The sequence below is a fragment of the Lithobates pipiens genome, unplaced genomic scaffold (genome assembly GCF_037356315.1).
Source record: "Lithobates pipiens isolate NorthernLeopardFrog02 unplaced genomic scaffold, aLitPip1_a1.2 Scaffold_1, whole genome shotgun sequence".
In the NCBI taxonomy this organism is placed as follows: domain Eukaryota; kingdom Metazoa; phylum Chordata; class Amphibia; order Anura; family Ranidae; genus Lithobates; species Lithobates pipiens.
This window is the reverse complement of record NW_027507685.1, coordinates 222,598,714-222,623,857: the sequence shown is the minus strand read 5'-3', so window position 1 is coordinate 222,623,857 and position 25,144 is coordinate 222,598,714. Positions and strand designations below refer to the sequence as shown.

The window sequence follows — 25,144 nt, the reverse complement described above, 5'->3', positions numbered from 1 at the left end:
TCCTATTTCTAGTCCCGTCGTACGTGCTGTACACGTCATCGCGCAAGCTTTCGACGGACTGTTTGAGCATCCGTGTGTGATCAAGTCCGTTCATTCGAAAGTATGACGGACTGTCCGTCGGATTGTATGACGGACTAAGTAGGCCATACAATCCGCCCGTGTGTACGCAGCTTCAGAGTTCTCTTTAGTTTGAGTATTCCTATCACCTGAAAGCTTTAAACCCAGATGAAGGGGGTCCCTCTAATCCCCAAAATGCTTTGGCTTGACCCTTTGTTAATCAACTGATTTTCTTAGCATTGTTCTATATTTTGCATATAAGGCCTGAAATTTTGCCCAATGGCTTTTTGGTTTGACAGATACCTCACCAAAATCCTTGCAATTCGAAACGTGGAAGGCCATGCAGAACGAGACCTAGCATTTAGCATATGTATTCAAGAATCTTCCACCTGTTCTGTTTCACTGCTTGCCTTCTTCTCTGCTGTCACTAACTGTATTTGCGCAGTTTTCTTACAATATCACTTTCTACCTGTGCCTTTGAATACAGTTCACATGTGCTTCTTCTATATTACTGATCTTTTATAGCTATTGAATGTCCCAAGCCAGTCATGTTCGAAGGTGGAGAGTATGACCCACGTAAACCAAAGTATTTTGTGGGCGATGAACTATATTTCGAGTGCTGGGGTGGATTCAAAATGTTTGGATCTGAAAACCGCACCTGTCAGGAGAATGGAAAATGGAGTGGAGAAACAACAATATGTGATGACGGAGGTGAGAATTTCAGATTAAGGAGGGTTTTCTTTATTGGAAAATGAGGGAGCGTTCATTGAGAAGGTTAAAAAATTTACAGGTATATCAAATATGAAAATTATGTAAAGTTATGAAAGGTATATAGAATTATGTAGCATAGACAGAAAAATAATATTTTGGAATAGCCCTACATCTCAGCTTGTAAAACTGATAATCGGCGTGTGTTCTCTGGTTGGAGCAACATTCTCTTTCTAAGCCTGCTGTAGCTCAACGTTGCAAAGGAGTTTGTATGTAAAAGGGCCTTCGTAGTCAGACAATTCTGGAGCCAAGTACAAGTCTCCATCCCTTGTACAGTCCTGCTAGAGCACAATCCCACCTGCTGAGGCCCCACTCCTCTACCAACTTGTGCCCTGCTCCTCACCATAGACCTTTATATCCAAAAGAAGAAATGTCCACATGATAGTTAGCTGCATTGCACTTGTTCAGGGAATGGAAAGACAGTCACATCACAGGGACATATATTCCAGTCACTTGACATACACAGTCAATCACATAATGTGGACAGTCTGCATCAATTACAAGTGAAAGCACATGCCGCACCTCACAGCCATCTCTCTACAGTCTCTCTTCTGCCCTGGGTCATAAGTACTCATAGGACTGTGTTCTCTGTAGACACTTTCTAGCTGGGTACACCTCTCCCAGGAATCCTCCAGTAAAGCAGCCCCATACAGGTGTAGGCAGATGCAGTCTACTTTCGCTACTGGAGGTGGCCCTCAACCACAGCAGCATTGCAGAGGGAGAAAAAGTCAAGAGGAACCTGGTTCTTCTATGTTTTCCTGGGTCTCTGGAGAAGCTTGGATGCTGGGACTCTGGCGGCTCACTTGCATCAACCAGTGTCTACTGAAGACCCTGGCTCCCTGGCTTGGTACTCATTTTGCGTGTGGGTAGTGTAGAGACAGGTTATTCATCTGACAGGGACAGTATTAGAGGTAGGGAGAGGTTCCAGATGAGTAGGGAAAAAGCAGGGACACACTAACTTTCCTGGATGCTTTTCTGTTTGAGCACAGACTGGCCAGGCCGCATTCTATTCCTCAAGAGAGGTGCTGTTAGAGCATCCAAGACCTGCTGCACACTGGAGATGAATTACTAAAACTGTTTGTGTGCAAAATCTGGTGCAGCTGTGTATTATAGCCAATCAGCTTCTAACTTTAGCTTCTTTAATTAAGCTCTGACGCAAAAAAAAAACAAAAAAAACTACTGGAAGCTGATTGGTTTCTATGCACAGCTGCATTTGATTTTGCACTTTCCAGTCTTAGTAAATCTACCGCACTGTTCTCTGAAACATTCTGTGGGTGCACCCGGTCGGGTTGTCTTGTGCTTGTTTGGACTTTAATTACAACGCAGTTTTGTTACTACATCTGGACTCTGAGTGTTTATAGCCACTACACCACGCTGCACCTCCCCACACATGGATTTCCAGCATGGCCTACAAGGCCTTTTGTAATCTGCCCTAGCCCCCACCTCCTTAAAGTGGAGTTCTGCTGAAAAAAACAACAACATTTAAAATCAGCAGCTACAAATACTGCAGCTGCTGACTTTTAAAATAACGACACTTACCTGTCCAGGGCACCTGCGATGTCCTCACCCGAAGCCGTCCTGTCCCTCGGCTCCCGGATGTAGGCGCTGGCATCTTCAGTAAGGGAATCAGCAAGTGAAGCCTTGTGGCTTCACAGCCTGGTTCCCTACTGCACATGCGTGAGCTGCGCTGAGCATTCTGAATGTGTCCTCCAGAAGACAGCTGGGGGGGTGACAGAGGAGTGGCTGGACACAGCGATCTTTTGCAGATAGTGGGGTAGTGGGAGCAAATACCCGTGTTAGACAGGTATCTGCTCCCCTCTACCCCCTGAGAGGTGCCAAATGTGTGTTTACCACGTGATCGGCCGTGATGAAGTCACGGCCGATCACAGATGGTCACACCCCGAACGTGCACGGCGCATGCGCGCGATCGCGAGCGCGCTGCGCGTGCACGTCGGTGGCGGCGTGTTCCCCGGGAACACTGCTCGTCACCGACGCTGGTAAACAGCCATTGGCCAGCTGTTTACCCACGTGATCGGCTGTGATCCTTTCACAGCCGATCACAAAAATGTAAACAAACTGCGGTAACGGGATGTTACCGGGTTCTCCTCCTCACACACCGATCGTGTGTGAGGAGGAGATTGCGGTAACATCTCGTTACCGCATACAGTGTACACCAATCATACTGATTGCCCCCCCCCCCCAATAAAGAGGACCTGTCACCACCCCTCATAGTACCTGTCAATCACAGTCCATCAGAGTACCTGTCACAGTCCATCAGAGTATTTGAGTACCTGTCACAGCACATCAGAGTACCCGAGTACCTGTCACAGCCCATCAGAGTACCTGTCAGCCCATCAGAGTACCCGAGTACCTGTCACAGTTCATCTGAGTACCCGAGTACCTGTCACAGCCCATCAGAGTACCCGAGTACCTGTCACAGCCCATCAGAGTACCCGAGTACCTGTCACGGCACATCAGAGTACCCGAGTACCTGTCACGGCACATCAGAGTACCCGAGTACCTGTCACGGCCCATCAGGGTACCAGAGTACCTGTCACAGTCCATTAGAGTACCGAGTACCTGTCACAGTCCATTAGAGTACCCGAGTACCTGTCACAGTCCATTAGAGTACCGAGTACCTGTCACAGTCCATAAGAGTACCGAGTACCTGTCACAGTCCATCAGGGTACCCGAGTACTTGTCACAGCCCATCTGAGTACCCGAGTACCTGTTCCAGTCCATCTGTGTACCAGAGTACCTGTCACAGTCCATCTGAGTACCCGAGTACCTGTCACAGTCCATATGAGTACCTGTCACCGCCCTTCAGAGTACCCAAATACCAGTCACCAAACCATCAGAGTACCTGTCACCAGGCCATCAGAGTACCCGAGTACCTGTCACCAGGCCATCAGAGTACCCGAGTACCTGTCACCAGGCCATCAGAGTACCCGAGTATCTGTCACCAGGCCATCAGAGTACCCGAGTACCTGTCACCAGGCCATCAGAGTACCCGAGTACCTGCCACCAGGCCATCAGAGTACCCGAGTACCTGCCACCAGACCATAAGAGTACCCGAGTACCTGTCACCAGACCATCAGAGTACCCGAGTACCTGTCACCAGACCATCAGAGTACCCGAGTACCTGTCACCAGACCATCAGAGTACCCGAGTACCTGTCACCAGACCATCAGAGTACCCGAGTACCTGTCACCAGGCCATCAGAGTACCCGAGTACCTGTCACCAGGCCATCAGAGTACCCGAGTACCTATTTGCAGCCCATGTCTCATAGAATATACGTTGGGGTGTTTGCTTTCCAAAATGGGGTCATTTTGTGGGTAATTTCACTGTCCTGGTGGTCCAGGACCTTCAAAAGTGTGATGAGTAGGAATGAAATGAGATGTGTCATTTATGCTCCTAGAACGCCTGAACGTACTACTTCAATGTTCGGCCTCTCTATGTGGCCAGGCTGTGTAAAAGTCCTACACATGTGGTATCGCCATACTCGGGAGGAGTAGCAGAATGTATTTTGGGGTGTAATTTTTGCTATATACATGCTATGTGTTAGAAATATCTTATAAATTGACAATTTTGTGTAAAAAAATTTTAATTTTTTTCCACATATTCCAAAAACTTCTGGAAAAAAATGAACCGTTCAAAAGACTCATTATGCCTCACAGATTATACGTTGGGGTGTTTGCTTTCCAAAATGGGGTAATTTTATGGGAAATTCCATTGTCCTGGTACTCCGGGGCCTTCAAAAGTGTAATAGGTGGTTGAGAAATGAGATGCGTAATTTTTGCTCGTAGAACGTCTGAAGGTACTACATCAATGTTAGTGCTCTGTATGTGGCCAGGCTGTGTAAAAGTCCTACACATGTGGTATCGCCGTACTCGGGAAGAGTAGCAGAATGTATTTTGCAAAGAATTGTGGGAAAAAATGACAACTTAAAAAAACTCACCATGCTACTTACTTAATACCTTGGGATGTCTACTTTGTAAAAAGGGGTCATTTGGGGGGTATTTGTACTTTCCTGACTTGTTAGTGTCTCAAGAAATGAGGTACACCTGATGTACTGAAGGCCTGATCAGAAGTGATCAATTTTCAGTGATTGGCACCATAGTTTTTTAGACTCTATAACTTTCACAAAGACCAAATAATATATACTAATGTGGGTTATTTTTACCAAAGATATGTAGCAGTATAAATTTTGGCCAAAATTTATGAAGAAAAATGACTAATTAGCAAAAATTTATGACAGAAACGAAGAAAAAGGAATTTTTTTCACAAAATTTACGTTTTATTTTATTTATAGCACAAAAAATAAAAACCCACTAGTGATTAAATACCACTAAAAGAAAGCTCTATTTGTGTGGAAAAAAGGACGCAAGTTTCATATGGATACAGTGTAGGATGACTGAGTAATTGTCATTCAAACTGTGAGAGCGCTGAAAGCTGAAAATTGGTCTGGTCAGGAAGGGGGTGTAATTGCACTGTATTGAGGTGGTTAAGGAACAGAATGTTTCCAGCCAGCTACTCTTGCATACAGGTCCACTCCACCCGCCCTCTTGCCCTGTCTAGGGCCCATGTTTGTAGGTTACATTCCTACATATGTAGGGTGTATGGCTCCCATGCCCCAAGAGACTCTGTGTCCCTCCCCTTCTAGATTATATACTCCTGACATCCCTTTTGGGAGGGCTCTACCTAAGAGTGCCTAGCACCTAATGTCCCTACCTTCTGTGCCAGACACTATTCCAATACGGCACCACCTAGTGGCAAAGCAGTTAACTGCACCTGCCTACATGCAGGGTACAAAATCATGGGATAATATGCCGCATTTCCATCTAGAAATGGATTCTGAATCTGGAACGCACAAAGGGTCAATTGTCACCAGATAGGTTGGCAAATTTTCTTTCAACGTATGCCAGCACAAGGATTGTAAAAAAAAAGAAGGTATGTGAATGGAAGCAGTTCACACTGGTGCATTGAACTGATATACACTGGTGTAGCGATGGCCCCCCTGACTTGTTACGTGTTACAGCATCCACACATTTCACCCTGCTGCAAAACATCCATTAGACACACTTCTCAGTCAATGAATAGTCTCTTGCTTGTTTTTGTTGTTTTTATTAGGGGATTAAACTTGGTTGGGGAAAAGGGACAAAGGATGCCCATAGGATAAATTCTGGAAACAGAGGAAGCGGCCAAGAGCTGAGGCGCATGTCAGTCACCCACTTCTACACTGAACCACTCCCCTGCCCCCAGATCAAAACAAAGAGGCCTAGCTCACAGCATAGGCCTGCCTAAATTTACATGCACTGGCAGCTTACAGAAAAACCTATACTAGCACCTACCTAAGGTAGAGGGTGCTACACTGGTTTGAAATAGAAAAGAGAAAACGAGCCCTACTCTTTTCAATGCAACACATGGTAACGTGTGTCATTGCAGTGCAACGCACATCACTCCACTGATTTTCTTCTTGGAGCTACTTTGGACTTTATATGTCTATATGATTTGGGACTCTTTACAATTTAGTTCCTTTTTGACTCTTTTTTCTGATTTTTGATTGTCACATTATTATATGTCACATTATTATATGCAATATAAGTTTTGACTATATTTTGTAATTATGTTGGTCACTATTGATAAGTGATTTTATATGAGCGCTGCACTTGTTTACTTTCACTACACTTTTGCAACATTGATCCCTTGCTGTGCCGGCTGCTTGTACACAACTTAAAGGGACAGCGAAATATATTTTGTAAATATTATTTTCATTAGCATACGTTTGACTCTTCTGCTGTGCCCTAGACTCTTTCCATGCTTCAGGAAGTGAGGAGAAATGTGCATGTGAAAATGCAATATGCCAACATACATCAATGCACATATCTTTATCTGTACTTAACGCACACTTTAAGTTGTGAATGGACCCCAAATTAAATACCCCTGATTTTAGCCCCTGTTTTTAATGTCTTGACTTTCAATATTGTTTTAGTTGGTGCATACATTTTCATTACTTTTGTTAACATATATGTTTTTTCACATTAGCTAGTGAATTAATATATATAACAGTAGAGGTGAATGAGCTTTAAGGAAGCCTGGCTATTCTGTAGGGTGTGAGATGGGTACCGTCTGGTATGTTTTTTCAGCATCTAAGATCTGTAAACACACTCTTTTAAACAAAAAAAAGGTAAACTATGCTAAAAAAGAATACTAAAGAAAATACAGTAAAACCTTGGATTGTGAGCACAATTCATTCCAGAAAAATGCTTTTAATCCAAAGCACTAATATATCTAAGCAAATTTCCCCATAAGAAATAATGGAAATTCAGATGATTATTTCCACAACCATTTTTGCATAGGTCCTTCAGTTTATAGCCCATATAAAAAGATTATAGCAATGTGATGGGTTGTGTAACCATAAAATGTCCATCCACAAATGGCAGCCTCCACAGGGGGATTATAAGCAATATAAAAGAGAAGAGATGCGCCTCTAAGTGTAGCACTATGGTTATTTAACCAGTTCCCGACCAGCGCACGCTGATGTACGCCGGCAGAATGGTACGGGCAGGCAAATGGGCGTACCTGTACGTCCCTTTAAATTTGCCGCCCTGCCATCGGGAGCGCGCCGCGCTGGTCGAGACCCTCGTGAGTCCGGTCACGGGTCCCGTGGACTCGATCGCCGCAGGCATACCCGCGATCGTCTCACGGGACTGCACCTTAGTAGAAGAACTATACTACCGTCAGGATAAAGATAAAGAAACAATTATTTAAAACAAAACAAATGCAGACACCCCATCTAACGACTAGTAAGTTGCAGGGACATGCAGTCAGGGAAGATAGGTGAGGCAGAGCCATGCACATAAAAAAAAAAAAAAAACGATTGAGCTTCGAGGGTCGGAGCTCAGCGACTTGGGGTCATAAAGACCCCAAATTTGGGTGGTGGGTACTCCTAACCCACCACTGGTCAACATTTGGGGCTCCTAGCACCTATAGTTCCAGGGATACTTGTGCACCCTGTCAGAAGCTACATACAGAGCGGCCAGTTTAACTGCTTGCCGACCGCCTCATGCCGTTATACGTCGGCAGAAGGGCTCGTACAGGCAAACTAACATACCTGTACGTTGCCCTTTAAGAGGCGGCCTGCGATTGTCTCACGGGGAGGAAGAACGGGGAGATGATAATGTAAACAAACATCTCCCTGTTCTGCCTAGTGACAGTGTCACTGATCTCTGCTCCCTATGATCGGGAGCAGAGATCAGTGATGTGTCACACGTAGCCACGCCCCCCCACAGTTGGAAACACTCCCCAGGGCACACTTAACCCATTCATTGCCCCCTGGTGCTTAACCCCTTCACTGCCAGTGTCATTTACACAGGTATCACTGCATTAGTATAGCACTGATTGCTGTATAAATGACAATGGTCCCAAAAATGTGTAAAAAAAGTCCAATGTGTCCGCCATAATGTCACAGTCACGATAAAAATCGCTAATTGGCGCCATTACTAATAAAGAAAATGAATAGAAATGCCATAAACTATCCCCTATTTTGTAAACGCTATAACTTTTGCGCAAACCAATCAATAAACGCTTATTGTGATTTTTATTTTTACCAAAAATATGTAGAAGAATACGTATCGGCCTAAACTGAGGGAAAAAATGTTTTTTTTTTATATATTTTTGGGGGATATTTATTATAGTAAGATGTAAACAATAATGTGTTTTTTTCAAAATTGTTGCTCTTTTTTTGTATATAGCGCAAAAAATAAAAACCACAGATGTGATCAAATACCCCCAAAAGAAAGCTCTATTTGTGGGAAAAAAAGGATGTCAATTTTGTTTTGGAGCCACGTCGCATGACCGCACAATTGTCAGTTAAAATTATGCAGTGCCGAATCGCAAAAAGTGCTCTGGTCAGGAAGGGGGTAAATTCTTCCGGGGCTGAAGTGGTTAAATACAAGCTGTTTGCAGCAGACTGAGAGGATCAGCTCAGAGTTCTTCTCACTTCTTGTCAGAGGCACTGAGACAATGGACAGCTTGGAGCCTTGGACCAATGGTAACGTACCATTGACCTCAGCTGTCCAATAAAAATGCTGCAGTGGAGGCACGCCTCTCACTGCAGTGTCATACCGGTAGAAGGAGTCACTTGTCTTCAAGCTCATTCAGCCCAGCCCTCTTAACTAGAAGAAAAAACATGGGTTTATGGGTATTTAGATTTACCCATAATCCCATGTTTTTATCACACAGTTAAGAGGGAGAATCTGCAGCTGCTGAAAAGGTACTGTTTTAATCAAGCTAAATCATATACAGTATTATTCTGCTATATTTATTATTTATCTATTTACTGTGAAATGACTGGTTTGAAGTTATACAACTTCAGTAATTTCTCTGTTAAGCCAACTGCTTGAGTACAGTTTTTGAAAATATAGTAAATGACCTTAAAAACAATATATAATAATTATTTGTATACTGTATTTTCTGGCGTATAAGACTACCTTTTACACTTAAAAAAAATGCCCAAAAATCGGGGGTCGTCTTATACGCCGGGTATACAATGCTGCCTGATGGATGTCAGCCCCCAAATGTCTACTAATACTGTATATGGCTTCAGCTACAAACAGTATACGCCGTTGAGCCAATCCCGGCGAGCGATGTATTCTATTAATGAATACAGAGCCTGCTTGGATTGGAGTAACAACCTCTGTCAATCCGAACAGGCTACATAGATAAGCCTGCTCTGATTGGCTTTGAGAGAGAGAGCGAGAGAGGCAAGGGCTGATGATGCTACAGCCTCTGCCAATCCAAGCAGGTGTTGTATTCATTAACCACTTGCCGCCCGCCCTATAGGCAATTGACGGTGGCAAAGTGGTTTCATAATCCTGATCGGACGTCATATGACGTGATCAGGATTATGAGCCGCTGCGCGCCCCCGGGGGCGCGCATCGTGGCGATCGTTGTTGCGGGGTGTCAGTCTGATACCCGGCAACTACGATCTTGGTAAAGAGTCTCCGACGGAGACTCTTTACCACGTGATCAGCCGTGTCCAATCACGGCTGATCACAGTGTAAATGGGAAGAGCCGGTGATTGGCTTTTCCTCACTCGCGTCTGTCAGACGCGAGTAAAGGAGAGCCGATCGGCTGCTCCTCTGACAGGGGGGGTCTGTGCTGATCGATTATCAGCACAGCCCCCCCGAGGATGCCCACACTGGACTACCAGGGACGCCACCAGACCACCAGGGAAAAGGTAATCCTCCCTAGACCACCAGGGATGCCAGTCAGCACAATGGGCATCACTGATTGGCATGCATTATTGTTTGGCACTGATTGGCATCCATTAGTACAGTATAACACCAATGCCGCCTATGAGTGCCCACCTGTGCCGCCTATGAGTGCCCACCTGTGCCGCCTATCAGTGCCCACCCATGCCCATCTGTGCCACCTATCCATGCCCATCTGTGCCGCCTATCCATGCCCATCTGTGCCGCCCATCCATGCCAATCCGTGCCAGCTATCAGTGCCAATTTGTGCCACCTATCAGTGTCCATCCGTGTCACCCATCAGTGCCGCCTATCAGTGCCGCCTATCAGTGCCACATATCAGTGTCCATCAATGCCACCTAATCAGTGCCACTTCATTGGTGCCACATCATTGGTGCCCATCAGTGCCGCCTTATCAGTGCCCATCAGTGTAGCCCCATCAGTGCCCATCAGTGAAGGAGAAAACGTACTTATATACAAAGTTTTGAAACTGAAACAAAAAAAAACATTTTTTTTTTCAAAATTTTCGGTATTTTTTTATTTGTAGCGCAAAAAATAAAAACAGTAGAGATGATCAAATACCACCAAAAGAAAGCTCTATTTGTGGGAAAAAAATGATAAAAATTTCATTTGGGTACAGTGTAGCATGACTGCGCAATTGTCATTCAAAATGCGACAGCGCTGAAAGCTCAAAATTGGTCTGGGCAGGAAGGTGTTTAAGTGCCCAGTATTGAGGTGGTTAAAAGAATACACCGCTCACCATACTTCCCTGGGTAAATCTATTCACTGATCTACTACTATACATCCTGCTGTTTGCCTTTGAGGTCCCAGGCACCCAAGAGGGACAGGTAAATCTGGGACATATGACAGGGCGTTTATTAAATGCATTTTGGTGGACAATTCCCATAGAATTTAACCCAAAAGTGGTATAGTTTTGGTTAGTGAAAAATTCTACTTTCCAGAGTTGTGTTATTCAATAGATCTCTGTTTGTGTTATTATTGTTTGATTTACTTTATGACATATCACAGCATGGTGGATGAGTAGTTGGCATTCTTGCTTTGTGTTTTTTAATGGTTCTAATGTTTTTTTTAAATGGTGTTGCCTCATAAGGGGGGTAGTCTTATACCGCGAGTATTGCCCAAAACCAATGTTTTCACTTGAAAAATAGGGGGTCGTCTTATATGCCCAGTCGCCTTATACGCTGGCAAATACGGTATTACTTATTATGGTAATTGCCACTAACCACTTGCCACCCAGGCCATTTCTGACACTTCTCTCCTACATGTAAAAATCATATTTTTTTTTGCTAGAAAATTACTCAGAACCCCCAAACAAAAAAAAAAAAATATATATATATATATATATATATATATATATATATATATATATATATATAGTGACTATATGCAAGGTGAGATACACAATAATAGGTACATTTCACCTTGCATTTGTTTCATTGTAAGGGACTGAACCGGAATCCCGCCCAGTTTTTTCAGCCTCTGTGGCAGGCTAGGTTCCGGTCCAGATGTTTGGGTCCACTGGAGTCCACAGTCAGCTGAACTTTAAATATCCAGGAAGAGAGCACAGCAGGGCTCTGGTTTTGAGAAAGGAACCTGAGTGAGAGGAGCTCTGGGGGTTGGACTAAAAGGTTTGCTTTTCCGCATGTTTTTGTGGGTGATGGGGTTCAGCCCCGCACTGTATAGAGAGGAGACTATTTGTTTAGTTAGCGCGGGATGGCAAGGATTTAATTTACTGTTTGTTTTTATTTTGCAAACCTCCTGAAAATAAACCTGGCATCTGCCAGATTTTTAAGAAAGTGCCCGTTTGCTGACTGTCCTTCAGAAAAAGGTGATCCCCACAAGCGCTACATATATATATATTGCAATGTATAAAATGTTTATTCTTGGGCTTAGGTACACTGGATACACTCTCTAACATTTACTACTATTAATGGATTGTCAAACTGTTCTGTTATGGTCACGTTAATATTATTCTATATAATTTACAGTACCTCTATGTTCTCTTCAGAGGGCCATTGCCCAAGCCCAGGGATCCCCATTGGTGCCAGTAAAGTTGGTACTTCCTATAGAATTGAAGGCAAGGTGACCTATGATTGTCAGAATGGACTGAGGATGTTTGGATCGAATACGAGGGAATGTAAAGAGAACAAGAAGTGGTCAGGATCGGAACCATCCTGCAGACGTAAGATAATTAAATTAATACTATTGAATGATATAACACCTATGTAAATGGTAATTTCTATAAAATAGTTCTCAGCGGCTCCAGCAGTGATGAGATCTCCTTACTAAAGGTCCTGGATTTCTCTTCCCCACCATGATGAAATCTAGATAACATGATTGAGTGTTCTGTACTTCTGGGACATTTTTATTGCTCTCTGTTTCCCCATTGTGGAGACTCAACTCGCTGCCTGTGTGGACATCACCACTGAAAATTAGGGGAAAACTTCTTGCTGTGGGTACAGAAAGTAGTTAAAATCTGAAAGTAAGCCTTTGTCAACTGGGGCGGACTGCACCCAGTGCACCCCAACCGCGCCCAGCCCCGCTGGCGTCTGCTCTTGCCGAGGGGGGATGTCACTGCACCCTTCTCACCCATATATTAATAGGAGCCAGACTATCCATTAGCAGATTTTGGAGAAAAAAAATCCCTACTTTGGATTCTGTAAAACAAATCTTTAATACCCATTCTTGATTTGAGTTCTTATGTGCTAGAGCCCATTTTAAAGGATACATTTTCTAAAACAACTAGACCTGTTGGGATACAACAAATGCACAGTATCGACCTAATGATCAGATCTTTCATCCATTATGACGACCATATGTTTTTTCCAATTGTTCTTTCTGTTCTTAATAGTAAACTTGACCTTACTATACCCTCAAGCATAATATTCTAATAAAGTATTTCAGAAGAGCATAGACTGGAGTGCAGTTCCTATTAATTTATTCCCATCTAGCTCAATCACATATAATGATAACCAACCCTGATCTCAGATGTACTTATTTTGTGATAAGTAGTACCCCACATTACCAATAAGGTCCTTCTAATTAGGTCCCACTCCAATCCCTACCTCACCTGCCCTTCCCCTTCCTCCCTACCCTTCTCTACCATACATCTCACATCAATCAATTAAATGTAACTATGGAGAACTTAGGACCATAATGTAACTAATGAATCTGTCATATTCTCCTGTAAAGCTAATTCTCTGTCTTGTACCATAACACACTTTGTAACTGTAGGGCCTTATATGTATAGATTATTTTCAAAGCGTTCGAAAAGCGTATGGCTGAAAAAAAAAATGGAGGTAATTCCTCATCTAAAAAAAAAATAACTGGAATTCTACCTTTTGCAAATAAATATTTAAAGCTATCTTGTATATATTGAAAAAATTTGGATATCACATAATGTATCTTATATACTACTCTATAAACTACTTTGTCCACAGATTCTTACACATATGATTCCCCGGAAGAAGTGGCAGAGGTATTTGGATCCTCCTTGGCTGAAACCATTGAATCATCAGACCCAGGCAGAGTTGAAGGTTAGAAAATACATATAGTATATAGTCAGTCTTGCAGTATAAAACGGCCTTTCTCAACCTTTTTGCCCTAGAGGAACCTTTGAGAAAAATTTCAGATCTCAGGGAACCTCTGGTAGGATTAGTCCATTGGCTGTTATTGGGAAAATGCCCCTACGTTGGATGTGGTACATTGTAAGAATTTTGCCCTTACGGGGGTAGCCAGAATGACTCCCTTGCAGTCATTTCACTGGTACTGCCAAGTGACGTTTGACCTGGAACAATGCTGGCACCCTCAGATGGAGGTCAGTTAGCCACAGCTCATGGAACCCCTAGCCAACCCTTGAGGAACCCTAGTGGAGAATGGCTGGTACAGAAGAACTTTTTAAAAAAAATTTTTGGTGCTTGTGATAACAGAATAGTGAAGGTTTTTTTTTTGTTTAAGCATGACTGTGGCCCTGTGCACAAAGCCATTGCCATAAAGACACGGTTGCATGGCCTGCACAGAGCCCTGAGCTCAACCCCCTTAAACACCTTTGGTATCATTTAAAACACCATTTGTGAGACAGGTCTTCCCATCCAACATGATTTTGGAATGGCTCATACTCATATGGTTCTGATGGTCAGATGCCCATACACTTTTGGCCATACAGTGTAGCTTTTCAGGGGATGCAGGGCCTTGTTTGAAGCCCATTTGATTTATTTCACTGAGATAGACATGGATTTAGGGTTTTAAGTTTATGGGGCTCTAGACTAGGGTTTCCAGTGTACAACTCTTTAATTGTATGAGTACAGGGGGGTTATAGATCAGCACACTTCCTGACTGTTCTCAAATGAATTTTCAGGACTTGTTGCAATGTTATGTGAGGCAGTCTGAATTGCCACAGTCACCCATAGCTACCCATAAACTAATAGAATGTTTTTAAAGCAAATAATTTTAAATTAAAATCATTTGATTTTCTAAGCATTAGTAGGGTCCAATCAACATTAGTTTTCAACCGCAGTGAGAAGGATAGAAAAATGTTCTCAAATTACCAAATTTCTAACAATGACTGTGATCTTCGATTGGGAAAGTCCATTGGTTCCAAAATCGAATGATAATTTTGGAAGCACTTTCGAACAACATTTTGTCAAGTCATCGAATGTGCTGAGAATTTTCATACACATTTTCATAAGAATGTTCAAACACAAATCTACTAGTGTATAGCCAGCTTTAGTCTGGCTAGGAACAGCTTGATAATAAGCAAATAATGCTGTAACTGGTTAGGAAGGTCTGGTGGAGATCCTATATTTACTGTAATTCCACCTTTCAAAATATATGGTCTTTACTCTAAGGGCACACTGGCAGCTGGGGAGTGTTAAATACAGGCAGCCGAGCCATGGTTTTACCACCCCTCCCTCCCAGCCACCCACCAGTATTCTAAAGTTACAGCCTGACAGGGCCATGGCAGTTTTAACTCAGGCTGAAGAGTCTGACAGTCTGCACCACCTGTCAAATTCGCCCCTTGAGACCAATGAGGCTGCACTATCCAATGATTGGGTTGTAGTTGCAGCGTGATCCTGCAATGTAACATTTCCATTCGGCAATAAAAAAAAAAGTGCAAAAAAAAAAACTTGTGGCAGTAGCACCACCTGAATGCCTGCCACCAGGGATCACTTTTCAAGGGGGAGTAAAGATTACTGTCTGCCTGTCTGAAACAGACCTGAATCTGTATATTTCCAGTGATGTATTTTTTGTCTGTATACTTTACAGGTACAAGCGATCGTAAACTGCAAGTAAAAACAGGTGGCCTCATGAATATCTTCATTATCATTGATGCGTCAAAAAGTGTTGGAGGGAAGAATTTCAAAACTGCAAAGGACATTGCGGAAACATTTATAGAGAAGGTACAGAGCTGGAAATGTGATCTAGAGAGGGTAAACAGAGAATAAATATCCCATCACAATGAATAATTCACTAGGTAGGCCCCTTTCTACGGGCTTTCCGATCAGTTCCGCCTGTCAGTTTTTCAGGCGGACCTGATCGGACCCTCAATTCAACCCTATGGAGCGGTGACATTTCCGCTGACACCCGCTGCTATATGATCCGATCCTGTCTGCTAAATCCAGATGGATGGAGGTCCTATTTTCCATTCGATTGGTAGATCAGTTTGGATGAAAACAGACAGGTGGTCCATTTTCATCCTACCTCCCCATAGAGGAGAGCGGGACTCTTACAGGTCTGTCTCTGCACAGTGAGCGGAGACGGACCTCTCATCTGCCAGCTCAGCGGGGATCAGTGGATTGATCCCCCGCTGAGCAATCAGAGTCCGTCAAACAGACAAGCCCATGTGAAAGGAGCCTTACTAAGGCCGCGTACACACGGGCGGACTGTTCGCCCAACTTAGTCCGCTGAACAGTGTTTCAGCGGACAGTCCGCTCGTGTGTGGGCTTCAGCGGACTGTTTCAGCGGACAGTCTGACGAACAAAGTCTTACGGAATTTCCGTAAGACAGTCCGTTCAAACTTGGTTTTGTCCGTCCAAACTTGGTTTCAGCGGACAGTCCGCTCGTGTGTAGGCAAGTTGGACGGACTAAGTATCGCGCATACTCAGAAAGGGTTTACACGGCCAAAGATTGCATTGCAATGTATAGGACGTCGTTTTTCTAGTCCCGTCGTACGTGCTGTACACGTCATCACGCACGTTTTCAGCGGACTGTTCGTTCATCGTGTGTGGTCAAGTCCGTTCATGCAAATTTTGAACGGACTGTTTGTCGGATTGTTTGACGAACTTAGTTGGGCGAACAGTCCGCCCGTGTGTACGCGGCCTTAGACTGCTTGTTTTTGCAATTATACTGTTTTTAGCATCAACTTTGTGTACACAGAAGTGTAGGCCTTGTTCAAATGGCAAGATTAGATCCGTGCTCCATGCAGGACCATGTGCTACTGGCATGGGGATGCACAGATGTTGTGTGCATCCCTGTGCCAGCAGTCTCATAGCTGTCTATTGGGACACAGTGGCTGCACAAATATAGCCATGCTCCCAATGTGACATCTGTGTGGGTGCAAGACCCTGAATGCACCCAGGGTGAGTCCAGGGACACCCACCCTCACCCGGATGGATGTCATATTAAACACCATTGCATTCTTGTGTGGATAAACATGGACCCGCACAGAGCATGGATGTAATTGCGCTGTGTGAAGGAGAATTATTACAACAGTTTTTTTTCAGGAAGTGCTTTTGGAGGCATTGTAGCTCATTTGTTAGAAGTGGGAACTGTATTGCCCGTGTAACCATATTTCCCAAGTTTGGAGCTTGTGAAAGAGGAACACCTTGCAACACAGAAGACATATGGCATGTGCATTACACCACAATGAAAATGAGAATGACTACATTGCACTTAACAATGGGAATTTCTTAGCCCTTGTACACACGGTCGGAAATTCAGACGGAAACGGTCCGATCGGATTATATTGTCGGAAAATCTGATCGTGTGGGGGCTCTATTGAACTTCTTCCAACGGAAATTCCGACTGAAAAAATTTGAGAGCAGGATCTCAAATTTTCTGACAACAAATTCCGATCTGACTTTTTCCGATCGTTTGTAGAGAATTCCGATCGGACAAAGTGCAAGACATGCTCAGATCAAAGTACGAGAGCAAAGCTATTGGGTACTAACCTCAATGTAGTTCAGTTGTAACGCACGAATGTCATCACGTTACGAACGGTCGGATTTTCCGACAACTTTGTCTGACCGTGTGTATGCAACACCAGTTTCGGACAAAATCCGTCGGAAAAAATCAGGGGCTTAAAGGAGCATGGTTAAAGAACTGTAAGCCTACCGATAGTACATAGTTTGTGGTCCATGTAGGCAAAAAATACACCTTAATTACTGTGGGTAAGAGTCTCACACACATAACCTAAAGTATCTATAAAAAAATAAAATAAAGACAGAGAACTAACACTTTTTAGGGTCTATTTGTAAAACATTTGTTGTGCGAATGTCTGTCAGGAGATTGCATGGCACAGGGAGATTGGTCCTGCAGCCTCCTGAGATATGTGACGTCTCCCAGGAGTTGTGGGTGGCTGGGGGGGGGGGCTGGACAATGTGAGATCCTCATTGCCTTGGTGTGGATTGAGGACATAGTAGCAGGTGCCAATGAAAAAAGAGAATGAGCGGTAGGTCACATTTTAAATGTATCACTAAATATATCAAACGCAAATATAAAACAATACTCAATACTACAAAAAAATATAAGAAAATATATAGAAATAATGGTACTCTATAAATCATTAGTGCAATAAGATGAAATATAAAATGCAGTATATAATCAAGTAGATGGTGCAAACAAACTCAACAATATCCTTTGTCAACCGTTGTGTTATGCTCATGTGTGCTCTGTCAGCTCAAATATAGAGAAATGGGTGATTAATCTACTCTCTGGGGAGTGGGGAGTCCATGCAGGAGAGTTCAAATGCAGCAAAAGGTGTGTAGATGGTCACAGATGGGCTCACTCTGGATGGCTGCCGTCTCATTACAAGCTTGAAGGGGCTCTGTAGACAGTAAAAAACAAAGAGAGCAGCGCCATCTAAGTGCAGCATGATAAAAACATTTTAATATAGGACAGATGATTTTAAACTCACAAGATTGTAGAGATTACAGCTCATGTGAAATGGTATAAGAAGTTCATCCACTCCTGGAGGAAGGCAGTCGGCTCGCAGGTGGAGAGGCAGCTGATGTTCCCAGCTACGCTGGTGGCTCCCAACGCTTCCTGGTTCTCAGATTCGGCTCAGGGGCGGCTGGACATGTCACTTCCGAATGTTGAGAGAGTGGGGAGGAGCGTGCGTTCGGAGCATGCTCAGAATGCACGCTCCTCCACACTCTATGTGGCTGCAATCTTTCTTGGTCTACCTGACCTTGGCTTGGTATCAAAAGAGCCCCTAATTTTACACTTCTTAATAAGTGATTAAACAGTACTGACTGGCATATTCAAGGCTTTTGATATCTTTTTATATACTTATCCATCTTTGTAAAGTTTTATTACCTTGTTACGCAGGTCTTTTGACTGTTCTTTTCTACCTCCTCGTGGCTCAGTGTCTAGCCTGCTTAGTGCATCCATGTGAGAGCTGACAAACTCATTGACTATTTATATACAGACACTTTTTCTGATTTAAAAAGCCACAAATGTGGGAAATTAAACTTTTAATTGCCATTTTAACCTGTGTGTGCCACCTTCTGTGTCTGTACCAATGCCAAACATTCCAGGGTATGTAAACTTTTGATCAGGGTCATTTGGGTAGTTTCTGTTGTCATTATTATTTTAAAAAGCGTAAACACAGTTAGTTGCTAATAAATGGCTTCAGCCAAACACTAACCATGAGTGAATAAAAAAGTTTTTGTGTTATTCATATTCTCTGAAAAATAGCCAAAAAATCAAAAATTCTGCCAGAGTATGTAAACTTATGAGCACAATTGCATATACCGTATTTATCTGCGCTGTCTCGGAGGGGACAGGGAGGAGGCAATACGAGCGGCGTCAGATTACATACAGGAGAATCTCCTGTTTACTCGTCAGCATCGGTAATAGGAATTCCTGTCTCCTGGGCTGGCATTGGACCACTGTTCTGTCTGTCATAGAAGGCAGGACTTTGCATTAAAGAGGCCGCCGAGTAAACATGAGTATCTCCTGTATGTAATCAGTTGGTGCTCGTCCCGACCCCCGTCCCTTCCTCCGAGACTGCAGATGGGCTGTACTGATGGCAATGGTGAGGCTGCATTTATGGGAGTGGTGAGGCTGCATTTATGTGAGTGGTGAGGCTGCCTTCATGACGGTGGTGAGGCTGCATTCCTGGCGGTGGTGAGGCTGCATTCCTGGCGGTGGTGAGGCTGCATTCCTGGCGGTGGTGAGGCTGCATTCCTGATGGTGGTGAGGCTGCATTCCTGATGGTGGTGAGGCTGCATTCATGACGGTGGTGAGGCTGCATTCATGACGGCGGTGAGGCTTCATTCATGACGGTGGTGAGGCTGCATTCATGACGGCGGTGAGGCTTCATTCATGACGGTGGTGAGGCTTCATTCATGACGGCGGTGAGGCTGCATTCATGACGGTGGTGAGGCTTCATTCATGATGGTGGTGAGGCTGCATTCATGACAGTAGTGAGGCTGCATTCATGACAGTGGTGAGGCTGCATTCATGACGTTGGTAAGGGTGCATTCATGACAGTGGTGGGGCTGCATTCTTGGCAATGGAGAGGCTGCAGATGGGCACTGATTAGGCTGCACTGATGGGCACTGACCCTTATTTTGCTTCACAGTTCTTTATTTAAAGATTATTTTTTATTTTATTATTATTAACTTTTTTTACTGAAACCTCCCTCTTAAAGTGAAGGTGCGTGTTATACGCCAATAAATACTGTATATCTAAAAAACACACCCAAGCTCATCCTTAGTCCTGAGTGGAGCCCCGGGATTCGTTGGGGCCCCAAAAGATATATATTTCTATCTCTCTCTATCTATCTATCTATATATATATATATATATATATATATATATATATATATATAAAATCTATCTATCTATCTAATCTCCAAATAACACGCCCAAGCTCATCTCTTCACCACACACAGCCACAAAGGCAAGAGAATTCTTGCTGGGCAGTGTATTAGTGCTCAGATGAACACACTTAGACCGAATTTTAATGGTTCAAAGAATGTCAGGCAAAATGGTCGGCCCTCACGCATGTTCATTTTGTCAAATCTGGCCCTCTTTGAAAATTTTTTGGACACCCCTGCCCAGGGGCGGACTGACAACTAATGGGGCCCCCGGGCAATAGAAGCTCATGGGGCCCCCTTGGGCGCCACACCTGCACAGGGAGACACGGGGGGAGCACACAGGGGGAAACTGGAGGGAGAACGCGCGCACACACACACACACACACACACACGGGGACACTCACACACACACAGGGGGACAGACACACTCGAGGACACACAGGGAGACACACTCGCACACACACAGGGGGACACACACACACACACACACACACACACACACACACACACACACACATGGGGACACACTCGCGCACACACACACACACACATGGGGGACACACTCGCACACACACACACACACGGGGGGACACTTGCACACAGGGGGAGACACACACACATAGGGGGAGACACACACAAGGAGACACACTCGCACACACACACACACACACAGGGGGACACACTCACACACAGACTCGCGCACACACAGACACACGGGGGACACACTCGCACATGGGGGGACACTCGCACACGGGGAGACACACACACAGGGGGAGACACACACACACAGGGGGAGACACACACACACAGGGGGAGACACAGACACACAGAGGGACACACACGGGGGGACACTCACACACAGAGGGACACACACGGGGGGAAACTCACACACAGAGGGACACACATGGGGGGACACTCACACACGGGGGGCACTCACACACGGGGGGACACTCACAGAGGGGGACACTGTGGGTTGGGGGGATCCGGGGCCCCATGCATCTGTACCGCCGCCCCCCCCATTACTTGTGGCATTGTGACATCACTTGGGACGGACGGGAGGGAAGGAGGGGCCGGCGGCGAGCAGGGCGCCGTTAGCAGTATTGTAATCGGCATGATCGCGGCATGTGATACGGACACAGCCGCTTCAAGTGACCTCTCATGTGGCCGAGACCGGGCCCCTAATGACCTCAGGCGGCGCCCGAGTGACCGACTGGTCAGTCTGCCCCTGGACACACACACACACACAGAGTCTGCCCCTGGACACACACACACACAGGGACACTCACACACACACACACGGGGAGACACACACACACGGGGACACTCACACACACACGGGGACACAAACACAGGGGGACACTCACACACACACAGGGGGACACACTCACACGGGGGGGGCACTCACACACGGGGGGCACAGTGGGACACACACACAGGGGGACACTTACATACGGGGGGACACTCGCACACGGGGGGCACTCACACACGGGGGGCACTCACAGACGGGGACACTGTGGGTTGGGGGGATTCGGGGCCCCATGCATCTGTACCGCCGCCCCCCCATTACTTGTGGCAGGCCCAGGCTTCACTTACCGGATGCCGATAATACTTTTAACGGCACAGCTCCCCGCCGGCCCCTCCTCCCCTCCCGTCCGTCCCAGGTGCTTGTACTGTATGCGTTGTGACATCACCTGGGACGGACGGGAGGGAAGGAGGGGCTGGCGGGGAGCAGCGCGCCGTTAGCAGTATTGTAATCGGCATGATCGCGGCATGTGATACGGGCACAGCCGCTTCAAGTGGCCTCTCATGTGGCCGAGATCGGGCCCCTAATGACCTTGGGTCCTCGGGCACCGCCCGAGGGACTGACTGGTCAGTCCGCCCCTGCCCCTGCCATATACCATATAAAAAGTGCTTATCACCTTTTATAATTATAGGGTTGCATCTCCTTTTGGTGGGCCATCCCAAGAAAGGAGGGAGCCTGCTGGTGGTAGAAATCACAATCATTGTGATTAGTAATTGCCAATTGAGTGATTTCATCAAAATAATATAACTGAAACTCATCACAGAAACTGGTTTTATTTATATAATGTAATGTTTTTCAGCTTTTATGACACATTGGTTGCTAAAGGACATTGTTTGCTTTGTTTGATATATATACCCACACAGTACCTCACACATGTGAGTACAACCCTCACATTTTTGTAAATATTTTATTATATCTGTTCATATGGCAACACTGAAGAAATTACACTTTGCTACAATGTAAAGTAGTGAGTGTACAGCTTGTATAACAGTGTAAATTTTCTGTCCGTTCAAAATAACTCGACACACAGCCATTAATGTCTAAACTGCTGGCAACAAAAGTGAGTGCGTTGGGACTTTAGATGAGGTACTTCATATGATGTGCCTCCATCCCAGGTTCAATAAATCAAAACAGGAGGTTGGGACTTTAAATGAGGTGGTTGACTCGTGTAGAATGTATCAATTATTTTTTTAATTGTTTGAACATAAATACATAACAATGATATAGTTCATATAAGAGAATCAGTGAGTAAATTTTAACACATCTGTGCATGTGTACAACAATGATACCATCGTATTTACAGTTATATACATAGTCGGCACATAACAACAATAAATTGGTAAAAAATATTTAAAACAATAGTGAGGTTGATTCACATAGCAGTTGGCAGCCTTAGTGGTACAAAAAATGACATGGCCAGATGTATATCCTAGTAGGGCACATAACTATATCCTTAAAGCCCGGCGTGTTTCTGTGTAAAGACACTTCTTCTTCAGGGGCGGATATTATAAGGTATCTGTAGAAACATGTAATGTAGAAGTTAGTCCTGATGTTGAGTTAGATACAACAGGACAAACCATGGTTGTTGGCCCTAAGTACTTACATGCCAACAGATAGCAACGGCAAGCACCATGAACAGAACAAAGACATGCAGGTAGGTTAATTGGCTTCTGTCCAAAATTGGCTCTAGTATATGAATGGGGACCTTGGAATGTGGGCTCCTTGAGGGTAGGGGCCGATGTGAATGTGCAATGTACAGGGATAGGGACAATTGTAGACACTCACTCAGGTTGAACTGGATGGATTGGTGTCTTTATTCAACCTTACAAACTATGAAACTATGAAACACGGGCCACAAGAGTAGTCTATCCTGGGAGCTGAGGTGGTCATGTACTTCATGTCCATAGGAGCGCACAAACAGGCTCACTACAGGTCACACCGCAATCCCTTCCTCTTTATTCTGGAACACTTTGGAGAATAGGGACCTGCGTTCATCTTGGGGGCCTGTTTGTGCGCCCCTATAGACATGAGGAACATGGCCACCTCATCTCCTGGGATGGACTACTCTTGTTGCCCGTGTTTTGTTCATGGTGCTTGCTGTCGCTATCTGCTGGCACGTAAGTACTTAGGGCCAACAACCATGGTTTGTCCTGTTGTATCTACCTTAATATCAGGACTAACTTCTACATTACATGTTTCTACCGATACCTTATAATATCTTCCCCTGAAGAAATGTATTTACACAGAAACGCGTTGGGCTTTAAGGATATAGTTATATGCCCTACTAGGATATACATCTGGACATGTCATATTTTTTGTACCACTAAGGTTGCCAACTGCTATGTGAATCAACCTTGCTATTGTTTTAAAAAAAATTTATTGTTGTTATGTGCCGACTATGTATATAACTGTAAATACGACGGTATCATTGTTGTACACATGCACAGATGTGTTAACATTTACTCATTGATTCTCTTACATGAACTATATCATTGTTACTTATTTATATACTTTGTATTCCAACAATAAAAAAAATTTGATACATTCTACAAGAGTCAACCACCTCATTTAAAGTCCCAACCTCCTGTTTTGATTTAGCATTGCTGCAAAGGTTGAAGGGGTGGGCTGTCAGCCTGTCAGTGCTCAGACCATACGCCGCACACTGCATCACATTGGTCTACATGGCTGTTGTCACAGAAGGAAGCCTCTTCTAAAGATGATGCACAAGAAAGCTCAAACAGTTTGCTGAAGACGAGCAAACTAAGGACATGGATTACTGGAACCATGTCCTGTGGTCTGATGAGACCAAGATAAACTTATTCGGTTCAGATGGTGTTAAGCGTGTGTGGCGGCAACCAGGTGAGGAGTACAAAGACAAGTGTGTCTTTCCTACAGTCAAACATGGTGGTGGGAGTGTCATGGTCTGGGGCTGCATGAGTGCTGCCGCCACTTGGGAGCTACAGTTCATTGAGGGAACCATGAATGCCAACATGTACTGTGGCATACTGAAGCAGAGCATGATCCCCTCCCTTCAGAGACTGGGCCGCAGGATAGTATTCCAACATAATAACGACCCCAATCACACCTCCAAGATGGCCACTGCCTTGCTAAAGAAGCTGAGGGTAAAGGTGATGGACTGGCCAAACATGTCTCCAGACCTAAACCCTATTGAGCATCTTTAGGGCATCCTCCAGTTCCATGATGTCGTCATGGAGGAGTGGAAGAGGACTGCAGTGGCAACCTGTGAAGCTCTGGTGAACTCCATGCCCAAGAGGGTTAAGGCAGTGCTGGAAAATAATGGTGGCCACACAAAATATTGACACTTTTGGCCCAATTTGGACATTTTCATTTAGGGGTGTACTCACTTTTGTTGCCAGCTATTTAGACATTAATGGCTGTGTGTTGAGTTATTTTGAGGAGACAGCAAATGTACACTGTTATAAAAGATGCACAGTCACTATTTTACATAGCAAAGTGTAAGTGTTGTCACATGAAAAGATATAATAAAATATTTACAAAAATGTGAGGGATGTACTTAATTTTGTGAGATGCTGTATATTGTGTATATTCTATTTCATCTAATTGCACTAATTATTTATATAGTGTTTTTTTTTTTATATATTTTTGCAGTATTGAACATTCATTTTTTATTTCTGTTTGATGTATTTACTGATTCACTTAAAGCGGAGTTCCGCCTA

General features: G+C 44.4%; 1 protein-coding gene across 1 annotated transcript in view; it reads left to right on the top strand.

Annotated features, from left to right (window-relative positions):
- The window catches only part of LOC143983516 (complement factor B-like), a 124,500-nt gene that overhangs the window by 20,798 nt on the left and 78,558 nt on the right, over nt 1-25,144 (top strand). Inside the window, exons 3-6 of the mRNA XM_077483299.1 lie at nt 583-768; nt 12,110-12,283; nt 13,542-13,637; nt 15,367-15,500. Coding sequence (XP_077339425.1) covers nt 583-768; nt 12,110-12,283; nt 13,542-13,637; nt 15,367-15,500 — 590 coding nt within the window. The remainder of the gene's footprint in view (nt 1-582; nt 769-12,109; nt 12,284-13,541; nt 13,638-15,366; nt 15,501-25,144) is intronic.